Here is a 14,146-nt window from a genome sequence, read left to right as displayed (position 1 = left end):
TTTCTAGGAAACATCCCAATGCAAGAAATATGTAAGGCAGCCACATGGTCTACGCCTCACACATTCACCAAGCACTACTGTGTAGACGTGTTATCCGCACAACAAGCCACAGTAGGTCAAGCCGTATTAAGAACATTGTTTCAGACTACTCCCACTCCTACAGGCTGAGCCACCGCTTTGGGGAGATAACTGCTTACTAGTCTATGCAAAACATGCGTATCTACAGCAACAGATGCCATCGAACTGAAAATGTCACTTACCCAGTGTACATCTGTTCGTGGCATCAGTCGCTGAAGATTCGCATGTGCCCACCCGCCTCCCCGGGAGCCTGTAGCAGTTCGGAAGGTACCTTCAACTATTTGTATATATATTATTTTAACCTTAAATAGGTACATACTTAGTCACTCCATTGCATGGGCACTATTACTACAATACAACTCCTACCTCACCCTCTGCGGGGAAAAACAATCGAAGATGGAGTCGACGCCCATGCGCAATGGAGACAAAAGGAGGAGTCACTCGGTCCCGTGACTCGAAAGACTTCTTCGAAGAAAAACAACTTGTAACACTCCGACCCAACACCAGATGGCGAGCTATGCAAAACATGCGAATCTACAGCGACTGATGCCACGAACAGATGTACACTGGGTAAGTGACATTTTCATTACTCAGCTTATTGTCGGCTTCCCTGTGGCTTGCACGCAAAGGTGCAAGCACGCCCGCTGACTCCTCGCCTCTAGCCACCGCAATCTCTACCATGCGCAGTTTAGATTCCAGCTGTGATAGCTCCCTGACCAGTACGCGATGGACCCTGATGGAAGCAGCCATGCAGTGGCCCGTATCACTACTTTGTGAGCATTCCACTCTGTTGCCCTATGTAGTGTTGAGTTCTGATTTTGTGAGAAGTAAGTGGTTAGGCATTGAGCGAGTTCCGCACGGAAAGGGGGTTCCGCCAAGGCCTCTGGCTGTAAGCGCCACATAGGTATCTGAGCTCTCGGGCAGCCCGAGTCCAGAACTACCCATAGGGGACAGTGATCTGACTCGGTACAGGCCAGATAATCAGAGGCGCGAATCCTACATATCATGGAGGGCGGGGTGAAAATCAGGTCTATCCTGGTGTGTAAGTCATGCACCAGGGAGTAGAATGAGTATTCACGGTCCGCCAAGAGTCGCAAGCGCCAAACATCGCACAAGCCATTCTTCACTCTCCATGCTTCAAACTCATTTGATATCTGCCTGCTCAAGGCAGAAGGCAGGGGGGAAAGGAACGATCCAAATGGACATCCAAAACACAGTTGAAATCTCCACCCCAGATACTCTCCACAGAAGGTTCACTAAATAATCCAGCCGACATTGCATTAAGAAAGCTTTTTCAGTGGAATTGGGTGTGTAAAGTGCCACAAGAGCCAAGGACGCGCCATCTAGGAAGCCCTCTATCACCACATGTCGACCATCTGGGTCTATCTGTGTGTGAGAAATCATATACGGCACTCCTGGCGCAATCCAAACTGCAACGCCCCGAGCAAAGGATGAGGAGGTGGTACCCACCAATTGACCCATCCAGCTGGTGCGCATTTTCCCTAACGTGGTTGAGGATAAGTGTGTTTCCTGCAGCATGGCAATGTGGACCAGGTGATGCCTCAAAAAAGCATAAATGCGTTGCCTCCTGCGCGGAGTAGACATGCCCCTAACGTTCCATGTGATCACGTTGTAACAAGGGATATGTACCTGAGATTGGACAACCATTACTATACAGTGATGTAAGGCAGTGGGGGAGCCCCAGAGTTCCTCCCCCCAATACTTTGGGCAATCGTGGCCTACCGTTGCCCCCGGTCAAATGTCTCGGCACTTAGACACCAGCATGCCCTCAACCCTCCTCCCCGGCTACAAATCGTAGCAATAACAAAATGAACCAATGGGGATATAAGAAGAGAAGTCCCCAATGAGTTAGGCATAGAAACAGCAACACAAGTCATGAGTAAACAACACAAAAAACTAGAACAATGCCTGCGAGCAGGCATGGAAGAGAACTGGTCCATATGGAGTGGGGTGCGGTGATACGTATCAGACTGCAAGATTCTCGCTCCTGGCCACCCAGACAGCAGCGCAGGCCACTCCGCTCCGAAGCCCAGTCGGAGTATTCCGGTGATGTGACCCGAACCGGAGCACACACACACCATGGTTCTTCAAGACGCTCACTGAGCAGGTGAGAGAAGGAAGAGTGCAGGGGGTCGCTCCTAATGAAAAAGTGGTAGTAGAGAGTATGTAAGTCAAATGTCATTTGCAGAACGCTGGGTGATTACGGGCCCCAATGAGAGTCCCCAGCATCAGAAGAGTCTGCATGGTCGGCCTCGACATCAGCTAGTTCACTCAAGGCTGAATAAGGGTTGGATACAAGCTGCGTGGCATCGCGCAGTAGCCGGGAGTGCTCTGCCACCAACTGCACCTTGGTAGGCTTAATCTCAGAGCGAGCCCGGCGTCCGCCTCTCCCTTTAGGGGGAGACCATGGTCCCTCTGCTTCCCTCTGTTGCGCGGGCTGGGCAAACCCCTTAGCGTGCAGCCAGGTCCAAGCATCATCCGAAGAGGAGACAACGTGCACTGCCGAACCATCCTGTACTCGCAGTTTCGCAGGGAAGAGAAGGTCATATTTGATATTATGCTCACGGAGATGATGTTTCGCTGTGTAGAAGGAACCACGCCTTTTTTGGACTTCGGCAGTGAAGTCTGGATAGGCAGATATTGATGCGTTCTCAAACTTTTGCGGGCCCTCCTTGCGGAACAGCTGCAACACCAAGTCCCTGTCACGGTAGTTGAGGAAACGAGCTATCAGTAGTCGAGGATGAGCACCTGGTGGCGGAGGCCTGCCCGGCACTCTATGAGCACGTTCTACTGAAAATAATTTTGTAACTTGGTTTCGTAGAATGGTGTCTGTGAGCCAACCCTCCAAGAACAATTCCGCACTGGGGCCCTCGGCCCTTTCCAGGAATCCTACAAGGCGTATATTGTTTTGCCTCAATCTCCCCTCCGCATCTTAGGCCCTGCGTCTGAGCTCGTCTACCTCCGTGGTTAGTTGGGTCATCTTCTCCTGAAGGGCCTTCACACTGGGGGACAGCGTCGCCATATCGCTCTCCGTTTCCGTCACTCTCTCCGCCAATGCCCGGTGGTCGGTTTGCAGGAGGTTGACGTCCAGTGTAACGGCATCAATTTTCATCTCAAGAGTGATTTTGGTATCCAGTATGGCCTGTAACACCCGCTCAAATTCTGATGTGTGATTATGCATGGTGACTTCCATCTGGCGCAACGCCTGGGAGGTCGAGTCCGGGTTCACAGCTGGCGTCCCCGTCGTCTCCATGGTCGTCGCAGGGTTCTTGGCGGGTCTCGGTTTACCCATTCGGCCTCCCTAGCCACGGGTGGACCCCCGATAGGAGCACCCAGTCGGGCATGCCCTCTCCAGGTCAACCCCGGAGACGAGTGCCCAAGGGGGAGGAGGCAGACGCTATGAGGCCTCCAGTAAGTGAACCCCCATGCACGGCACCAGTGCGCTGATATGTATAGTAAAATGTCCCCGTGGAGTAGCACAATGTGAATTTGGGGACAGCACAGAAGCAACCCACCTTAATGCGGTATGAAGGCAACTCAAGGCGATGCTGGAAGGAGAAATTAAGTCTCCAAGTCTGTGCCACACTAATATTGCCAAGTAGCTCGTATAGCGACTACCGCGATCTAGGGGGTGCAGTCTCAGTGTCCCCCCCCCAAGTCTGGCAGATGCTGGTAGTTCCAAGAAGGAGGTCTGTGACGAATATCGCAATGTGGCTGGCAAATCAGGGCCCCAAGGTGACGGGCTTAGGACAGAAATCGTCAGTCCGGTACTATATCTGCTATGATAGAATGCTAGAGCAGCAGGAGAGTGAATGGCGTCTTCACACACGCGGGCTGGAGCTCATGTGCAGCTATAAATTAAATAGGAGCCTCACGGGCCTTACGCGGTCCGAGTTGCGGCTCGAAAAGTGCAACTGAGTCGCTGCCTCATCGTATCAGAGCCCTCTTGCTCCCAGCCGTAAGCTTTCGTCGCACCCCCGGCTTCACCCACCACGGGGGTCACGGCACTCGTGCCTTGTCACCATAATGTGGAGGGGGGCGCCTGGTCCCCGCGACGCACTCTCCCCCAACGTCTAGGAGGGTGTAGGCCCTCGCACAGGCAGTGCCAGTCGGGGCACCACTCTCCGCGCAGCGAGGGTGTCACCCAAGTAGTGCGGCTTTGCCGCTCCTGTCCAGCGCAAGACATTCCCTGGGGCCTTGCTGGAGCGGCAGGACACACGGCAATCCCCCAGTTGGTCAGGGGATGCCTGGATGACGGATGATTAGGTGGCCGGGAGCAGAGCCGCAGACTATGCTGCCGCTCCGGTCACCATCTTGGACACGCCGTGACTCCCAAAATCTTATAGTTAGATGGCACTTGTCAAATATAATATCTTAACGTGGAATGTGCGGGCCATGTCCGTGCACACATAGCGCTACAGGATACACCTGAGGGCAGACAGGTACTTTTGTATGTCTGCAAGAGACCCATCTGTTCACTGGGTAGCTACAAAAACTGGCTAAAAGATGGAGGGGTAGAATATACTGGACAGGATTTTCCAGGGGGTACTTATTGGATAGTGATAGGGTGCCATTCGCCACACTACACACTGAACTAGACTCAGAGGGACGTTATCTGGTGGCAGAGAGTGAACTAGATGGGGGCGCCGCTTGCCCTTGTGTCTGTTTATGCCCTCAATGCCAGTCTGTTTCCTTTTTTTCTGCACTCACACCTGTACTCCTGCAAACTGTGCAAATACCAACTGTGTGATGCAGAGACTTCAACTGCGTCCAAGACCTGGACTTAGGCAGATCCACCGCAACAGTACCAGGGGCCCAGGTGTTTGTACAAACCAAACTGTTGTCACAGTGGACAGCATACACACAGGTAACATATGTGTGGAGAGCACTACATCTAAGTGCAAGAAATACCTCCACTGCTTGGATGTCCGTTTTTTGCACACCATAATTGATATGGCTTTTGGCACAGCATAGGTCCATGCTAGAGTCGTAGATGCAGAATACTTGGGCCGCACAATCTCTGATCGCAACCCACTAAGGATCTCTATAGACTGGTATATGCCACCCCCTGCAACACCTATGTGGTGTCTACAGATAGAGGCATTGGACAATCGGGTGTTCCGGGACCAGATAGGGACAGCAATAGAGCAGTACTTCACGGATAATACATGGACGTTTTAGATATCACAGTAGCATTGAATGCATTTAAGGTGGTTCTGAGAAGAATATGCATGAAAGAGGTTGTTTGAGCCAGGAATGGTAGGAAGATAGTACATAAGAAAACACTCACTAGAGAACTGTAAACATGAAGTGTAATGGATGGCAAATACCCTGGAAGAGATGAGGAAGGACTATAAGAAAACTCTCACAAACCTATGTTACCTGGATTGCAGGAGTATATGTGGTCAACATGCGTGAGTTGACAAGGCAGGGGCCTTGCTTGCTTTGTTGCTTAGATCAGAGACCGCCAGAGTTCCTATAAGTGTTATACACACCTGTAATGGGACATTGTCAACACGCAATACAAAATTAATCAGGTGTTTCATACTTACTATAGAACTTTATACGAGGCCCACACCTGGATTGGTTAGCTTTGCCAGCCCTCACCATAGGACAGAGACAGGAACTGATAGCCCCGATTACAATCCAACAGATCAGGTTGGCCATTAAACAGATAGCGAAAGACAAAATCCCCTGTACGGATGGCCTTTCGGTTTAATTTAATCCACATGTACCATAGGGTGATGCAACACCTGCTGCAGGTCACTATAGCAGCCGGAGACGAGGGCAGTCTATCAACCTTAATGACAGAAGCATTATTAGTGGTTCTCCCAAAATCAGGCAGGGATCCCTTGATTGATGGATCATACCGACTGCAATTGCTCCTGAACCTAGACTACAAGGTCTTAGGGAAAGTGTTGGCAACCCGACTAACCCCTGTAGCACACATGTGAATACACCCTGACCAAAATGGCTTAATCCTAGGCAGGAACACATTTCTTAACTTGCGACGCCTATTTAGGATAACCGTTTGGACTAAACGAAATAACGGCCAACATTGGATAGCATCGCTTGATATCAAAAAAGCACTTTACTCCCTGAGTCGGCCGTTTCTGTTATTGATAGACAAGGAGCAGGTCCGGAGTTCCAAAAGTTGTATTCATTATTATATACTGGCCCAGAGGTGCAGGGTTATACAGACGCTGTGATTTGCGTTTTAGAGAAACATAACGAGGGCACCAGACAAGGGCACCTACTGTCACCCATAATCTGTGCACTGGCTATGGACTCTCTGGCCTGCTTATTGAGATGTAAGGGCCCTTAATGGGGGATCACATTTGAAGATAAAGCTCACAACATATTTTTATATGCAGACGATGCCCTAATATATTTACATACTGACAGCACAAATGTCCCTCTGATGATAGACTTCTGAATGACTGGTTGTTTTTAATTGGGACAAGCCCTGCTTATTCCAATGCTCAAAATCCCAGACCACGAGATAATGGCTTGGCCTATCACCCAACTTCCCTGGCCACTGGGCTTCATAAAATATCTTGGAGTAAATGTATACCATTCCAAGGGTGGCCTTGTTGAGTGGGAAACTGTGGAGGGTTCTATCCGTGACAAGGCAATCTCTACCATTTTGAACACAACTACCATTGACGCTGATGGGAAGGATTGGGATTTCTAGGATGCTTATTGTGCCCAAGGTATTATATTTTTTCACCACCCTACCCACTGGCACCAGGGCCCTCCTTCTTCCGGGAAGTACAGGAGATAATTATACCCTTATATGGTGGAAGAAAACACCATAGAACAAGATGTGATGACTGGTCTAGAGGGATGCAATGTGTTTGATTACCTAAAGGGCACAACATCATGTATTAAAACAGACAGCATGCTCATGAAAGTACCTAGGTCCTGCTGGAGGAAATGTGTCTGTCAGTCCTGGGTCGATACTCCTCAGACCTGCCTATCTGCTTCCTGCCCCAAACCAAGAACCTGAAAACCTCTTTTCAGATCAATAGCTTGACGTAAATGAGGCTGAAAGTATGAGGAGACCTAGTAGAGAATGGATGGCTGCACACATTTGAATATTAGGGACTCATACCGACTGGGCTCGGGACACTTTCTGCTGTATGGGACTGTGGCCAAAGTAACAAGACAGGTTTGGGCAGTTCTGCACAAAGTGCCCGACCCAGTACCAACGCTGACGATGTTGTTGACTAATGGGCATCAGAGGAAGGCGTTAACATGTATCTACAAGGTGCCAATGCAGCAGATGAAACACTCCACTTGGCAGCTCAAGGAATGGTGGGAGTTTTGAATGGGACAGGAGCTTGTAGCTGTTACATCAGTGAGAGGGGTGTTGATGTGAATGCCAGACTCCCCGATACCGAGTTTAATATAGTCCAACATAGTTACCTCACACAAAGTGGGTGGGAGGTGTGATGTATGTAGCCCAAGGCATCAATCTCATGCCCTTGCTGCCCTGAATTTGTAGCAGGCTTTTACCACTTGGTGTGGCAATGCCTGGTGATGCAGTTGTACTGGGAAGAAGTGCTTAGACACATGGGAACCTAATCAATGGTTTCCTTCCACTGGAACGTATTCACTGCCTTTTAGACGTGAAACCCATTTGAAAAAACAATAAACACATTTAGATTTGTTAGTATGGTCCTGGTATTGGTGAAACAGCAAATTGCAATGGCTTGAAAATCTGTAGCTGCACTCCTGTTGTTGGTCTTGATTCGTGATTTACTGAAATGGTCACAAATGGAGGTTGCTGCCAAATCAGGCACCAGAGGGTGCAGTGGAGAGGGTGAGCTGCATTTGAAATGGGATGGGTGTCTTAGACATATGTCAGGTCATGGTATTGGCATCAGTGCATGTTCACGTAGCACTACTGCCTTGACAGCCAGATCTGACAGGAAGGGAATTTCGCCTGTTCAGTCCTGTAAGAGTTTTTTTGTCTGAGTCCCCTGCAAAGACCCACTGCCTTTTGGGAGGTACTGCTTTGCTATCTATTTTGAAGGTGAAAAATCTGTGGTAATAATTTTCATCAGAAGGACAAGTTTCTTACCTTTGGTAATGTTCTTTCTGGTGGATACTCTTACTTACCACAGATTCCTCACTGCCCTCCCACCTCCCCATTCTGCAGAATGATCTCTTTTCTCATCTATAAAGGTCCTGATATAAAGATCTGCACAATGCTACCTCTGATTAAACTTGGACTGTACGCTTTGGGACATGGACAGAGTTAAGAAAGCAAAGAAAGAAACTGATTTCAGCGTGCAGTGGTGGCGGCTATACAGCTCTGCTCCATCACCATCAGGACAAAACGAAGTCAACATGCAACCACACACCGCCACCAACTGACATGCTGGAGCATTGCTTTGAAAAGCTTTTGAATCCAGTCTTCTATATGGGAATTATTCTAATGGTGAAGAATCTGCAGTCAGATCCCCCAGAGAGAATGTTACGGATGGTTAGTAACTTGTTCACTAGATATGTATATAATAAATGAAGCACATGAATTGTTGGCCAAAGTCCGTGTTGATAAGAACAGCAAAGAGGGAACCCCATTCGACACAATCAAATGCCTTATCAGAGCCTACCATATTGAGGGCCAACATTCCATGCAATTGAGATAGCAATGCTAAAGCAATTATATAATTATTCAGGGAGTCATAAAGGATCATTGGATAGTCCAATGAATTTACAACATAAACAGAATTTCTGGAGTACTCCGGTGCATAACGGTCCCCCATTTGGGTTTTCTTTCTCTCACAGGCTTTTACACCTGTCAGTTTTGTTCTCCACATGTAAATATGTTTATAGTTGGAGAAAAACCTTTTCCTGCATCTTCATCTTCTTATTAAATATTGAATGGTCCCTCCATATTCACACCATGAACAGTGACTTGCTACTGCCTGTACCAGAAGCAAATTTGCAGTTTTTTTATCGTGAGATTCTATAAAGAGAAAAGATGTAGTCTAGTCACTACACTGCTGACTTTAGCACTTGGGACATGGGTTTCAATCCTAGCCTCGGCATTTGGTTAAAAATCGTATGATCCATTGCAAAACCTGTAATCAACATGTTCCTAAAATGTAGATATGTAAAATAAATTGTAACCATGTGGAATATAATGCAGTTGTGTAGTTCAAAGATTTAAATCTAACTTGATGCACACAATCTTGTATTGCCTCCCAAAATCCTCCCTCCTTATAAGGTACAGTCCTCCACTGCACTGCACTTCAGCAATAATATAAAAACCTATATACATACAGACATTTGAATTTTCAAACATTCCTGAGTTTATGCAGTTCACTTTTGTATCTTTCCCTTATCAGCAATGCCCAGAATCCCACCTCTAACCCCAAACTTGCAAATGTATTCCATTATTGCTATGGATTTTCCACAATAGTAAATGCACATTACCAACATGAAACTCACCCCATCTTGATTCTGCAGCCCAGAAGGGGCATTGTGCACTTGTAATGTACTAATTTTGTGCTCCTAAATTGAACTTCAGTGAGCAAAATGCCTTGTGAAAAAGTCAGTTCTCTATTTAAATTGCAGAGGTTACAAGTCTTTTAAGGTTTTGTGCCCCTATATTCAACTTAGGTGTGCTAACAACAGTGCAAGGGTAAATTCACATTCCCGATTCACATAGTAAGAGGAGTGGCAGCATTTACCATCACAAAATACATTTGCCAATAGAGGTTTTTGTGAGGGAAGAAGATTTTCCTTTATCTTCGATTCAGTGTTTAATATTCTTATGGAGGTTTGTAGGTAACGATCAGTGGCTTGCAGGTTGTTTCTCTCGTTTGAAATACACTCAGACTTACCATGGGAATGAGCAGGAGAATGTCGTTTCCAGTGGCAAATGGGTTCTGAACACTTCCAAAATTGATAGTGGCATAAGAAAGTGGGTTTCTCTAAATGGAACTATGCTTTCTCCATAAAGGAACAAAGAATTTATTCTATGTTGCCTCACATTTGTGTTCCATTTCCACGTGCATAGTTGTGCAACTGTAACAATTCAGCTTGAAATCTGTGACTGTCTTATTCTCTGCATACTACTGAAATTCTTTGACGATGCTCAAAAGTTCAGAAATTGTTCCAAATGTGGGAGTAACCCTGAATGAACCAATGTCGGACTTTTGGCGGGAATTCAGGTTTTGTGGGTTGACCCCTGAGTTGCCACTTTCTGGCATTTATTACAAAGAACAATTGGTCCTAAAATAGGATTTTCGCTTGTTTAACACTTGTGATTATTTCTTTAAAGTAAATTTGTAACAGTTTCTTTGCTTGATCACAGGATTACCATTTCAGAATAATGACGTTGTTTTGAGAAAAGACAAGCAAGGCGTAATCCAGCTCGATCAGTATTGTGAAAGCAGCACCAACCTCAACTCAGGTAAATCTGAAGTGCTTTAAAGTAATACAGTCCTTCGAAGAATAATGAAAGTCCACCACACAGAAACCCCAAGTTGCTCCACAATAAATACATTTACGGTACTGTACAGTGAGTGACCCTTTCTCTGCAAAAAGCAAATGTATTGCATGGATTTGGACAGTGGCCTACTTGACATCTAAGATAAGACGTAAATCTGATCTCAAATCATCGCATTGGATATTGTTGATTCTTTACAGTTAAGCTTTTATTCTAGGCTAGATTCATGAAACATTCTTCGGATCAAATGATGCAATTTCCAAGTCTTGAATTATAGATTCAGGATTTCAGTACCCTTTTTTTTTTTTTACCCGAGATTCAACTTTTGACCATTGGCAAGTCATCCGTACGCAAGATTTTTCTCTGTTAAAAGTATAAGGTTTGGGATAGAAAAACAGGTGTCCCCAGAGAACTGGCAGTCGTGTGGCCATTGAGGTGATGAAAAACACAAATGTTTTTCCTCTTAGTCACAAATATTGGCAATAGGTTTTTTTAGATTCAATTTGCACACTTAAACTTAGTAACAAAAGAATGCAGAAGGATGTGCATTGAAAAAGAAAGTGGCCCAAGTTGCCTATACTTTCAGGGGGTATAAGAGAAGGCTTTCCTCGAGGTAAAAAAATAAAAGTACAAATCTAATATCAACCTGTATAAATTGAACTGGAATCCAACTGAAAATCTGTAGCTTTCTATGGCTTACTCTTTAGGATTTTGAAAGACATATGAAAGAAGGAAATTCCATTAAATTGGAGGCAAAAATGTGTAGTTCAATTATCATTTGTGAATCGGACTGATTTATTTTCCTCATCTCTGTTCCATGTGCCCCCTGGCAAGGAGAATGACTTTCATATCATTATACTTGAGCTCACAGTTCAAGGTAAAGCATGTACATATATGTAGGAGGATTGTGAGTTGTATTCACTGCCAAAAATGAGTCCAAGCATGTTTATTTTCCTAGATATTTTATAACAGCAATTTCATATCAGTCATCCTAATATTTCAAGACTGAATTTAAAACTCATCAGCACACTGCCTTGCTAACCATTCCTCAAACATGGACCATAAAAATAAGAAGGAAAGTTCCAATATTTTTTTCTGAAAAAAGCCCAAGCAAATGTATTACTGCCTCGACTTTATAAGTGACATATTTTGTACGATCCCTCAGTTGCAGTGGAAGTGGTTGCTCCAGTTCTTTGTATGCTCAAACAGTATGTCGTGCACAAAAGGAACCTTCAAACTAGGGGCAGGGCATGGTTGTGCAGACCTGTGCATACGCCTTCCTGGGGCACGACAAGAAAGCAGGAGTGGTAATTCAGTGCTACCATTGTCTTACAAAGGCAAGCTACCCCAGTGCAGTTGAGAGGTGCATAATCTCTTAGGCGACTGGCAAGGTTGGCCAAGATTCAGTTGTGGGAGATTTCTTGTTTAGATTATGTTTTGTAAGTAGATAAAATTAATTTATTAATTTATTTTAAAGGTTTTATTAAGACCATGTACGATTTTAATAAATGGTGACTATGATTAGTGTGGTAATTTCTCCCATTTAGCCCACCAGTTAGTAGCAATATCTGTGCATGAGAGAGCAGGGCGGGCTTTAGCGTTGGTGGCGCCCTGTGCGTCAGTCTGTTTTTTGCCTCCCTCCACCCCATGACATCCTCCTCAGCTCCCTCACTACCGCCCTGCAAATGTGCCACTCATCTCTGTACAGCCCCCCGTTCACATGCATTCATTAGTTTTAATGGGCTTGTAAAGGCTGGCTTTACTAATCCACTCAGCTGTCCACACAAAATATCATTCTGTTCTTTGCAGCAGTACCATTAACCGTCTGCGCTACTTTAAAGCTGCCACTAGACAAACCTCCAATCTCTCTCTCTCTCTAGCAAGAACATTACTCGCAAGAGGTATCTTGACATTTTAATTGCTTCCTGAAGGCTGGATGTACAAGAAACTTTGCAGCAGGTGCTTTTATATTGCAGGTTTTGTAAGTTATGCTAAACACAGAGCCCCTTCTGAGGTCAGCACCCGGTGCGGCCGCACCGCTCGCACCAACCTAAAGCCGGCGCTGTCAGAGAGTCTGAGATTATCAGATCTCGGAAAACCTGCTTCCTGCAGACCTTATCCATTCATAAATGCATACATTATCTCTGAGAAAACACCAGGGGCTGTATCACGATAGGCTTTTCTGACACAGTACAGAGCTGTCTGGCTTTTCTATGTGCCGTAGGGCGTAAAGGGAGTTCACTTAACCCTATACTTCTCTGAGTTGTACTTTATTTTAACACAGCACAGGTAAGAACCAGAAAGAGGCAAATTCTGATTACTGTTTCCGAGCTTTACTGTCTGAAAATAAAGCACTAACACAGAGATGTCAGGTTAAATGAACTCATTTTATGCAATGCAGGTGCAGAACTCTGCTCTGTGCTGCTCAAGTAAAGCCCCTCATCATACAGACCTGTTGTCAAACTGGGTCATCAGACGAATATTATATACTGTCATCGTGCTGTGAAAAATCACTTGTGTCCAGTGTTGCAAGGGCCAACATGATAGGCTAGATTATAATTTGCATTGCTGTTTTTATGTGCTCTTGTCCCTCTTCTGCAAAAATGAGGAAGTTAGATATGTCTTTACTCTTCATGGTACCATTAGTATCACTCACTTTTCCTTAGAAGTTTAGTGAATAGCAACTCTCCATTTAACTCGAGAGCACTTTAGTGAGTCCTAAAAGTGGCAGTGGATCATCTCATGGTTCCTAATTTCTGAGCTTCTGTGATTTGAAATGTCCATCTTTTAAGGCATTTTTTGATGGTAATAACTTTAGTAAAGAAGGCTCTGTTAACTGACTTCTTCTAATGAATACAAGTTTCTGCAGATTCCACACTTTATGGCTACTTCTTCCTGGCTTCAGGCTGGTCCACCAAACCTTTCTCCAGCAATGAACTTCAGCTCTGCATGGTGGTAGCACGCGTCCTGAGCTAGGCCTCCTGATGTGACTTGACTGAAGTATATCAGGCACTAACCAGTGTATTGGTGTCAGCTCCTGTTTTAGCTACCATCATCAACATGGTTCTGAGCTCACCCTCAGGATTTCACCAACAAATTCACCAGCTGTTCAACAGCGACTAAGTCATATGTCTCCTCAAAGGATTTCAAGCTTTAATCCTTGCCGACAATGCAACTCTAAGATGCCTCTTTTGAACCCCCATGATGACTCTGTGGTATCTGTGGGCTTGAGGCTGAGGCCTGTGACTCTTGTGTCTCCATGCACCTGAAGGTCAACATGGAGCAGGACGAGTTAATTTCGGCTATAGTCTGCACTGAGGCTCGCAAGTGAACTCCCTTTCCTAAAGTTAGGTCACCCTCTAGGAGCATTTTCCTACGAGATCTTCCATTAAAAAACACAAAAAGCAACATGGGAACAATAAGTCATTTTCTTCCTCAAGGAAGCAATCTCTTTTCCAGGACTATTTGGAGTCTCAACATCATTCCCAGATGCTGGACTCTTCCTTGATGTCCTCCAACCCTCAGCACCTGAAAAATGAGCAACTTGACTTATCTGGTCCTTCAGCCAACACAGGACGAGGC

General features: G+C 45.7%; 1 protein-coding gene across 2 annotated transcripts in view; it reads left to right on the top strand.

Moving 5' to 3' along the window:
• Positions 1–14,146, top strand: part of LOC138298754 (zinc finger protein 34-like) — a 298,592-nt gene that overhangs the window by 242,317 nt on the left and 42,129 nt on the right. For both annotated transcript variants that reach the window (XM_069236900.1, XM_069236899.1), the window contains one exon: positions 10,430–10,528. In XM_069236900.1, coding sequence (XP_069093001.1) covers positions 10,430–10,528 — 99 coding nt within the window. The remainder of the gene's footprint in view (positions 1–10,429; positions 10,529–14,146) is intronic.

The sequence above is a fragment of the Pleurodeles waltl genome, chromosome 1_2 (genome assembly GCF_031143425.1).
Source record: "Pleurodeles waltl isolate 20211129_DDA chromosome 1_2, aPleWal1.hap1.20221129, whole genome shotgun sequence".
NCBI lineage: Eukaryota > Metazoa > Chordata > Amphibia > Caudata > Salamandridae > Pleurodeles > Pleurodeles waltl.
This window is presented reverse-complemented; position numbering and strand designations above follow the sequence as displayed.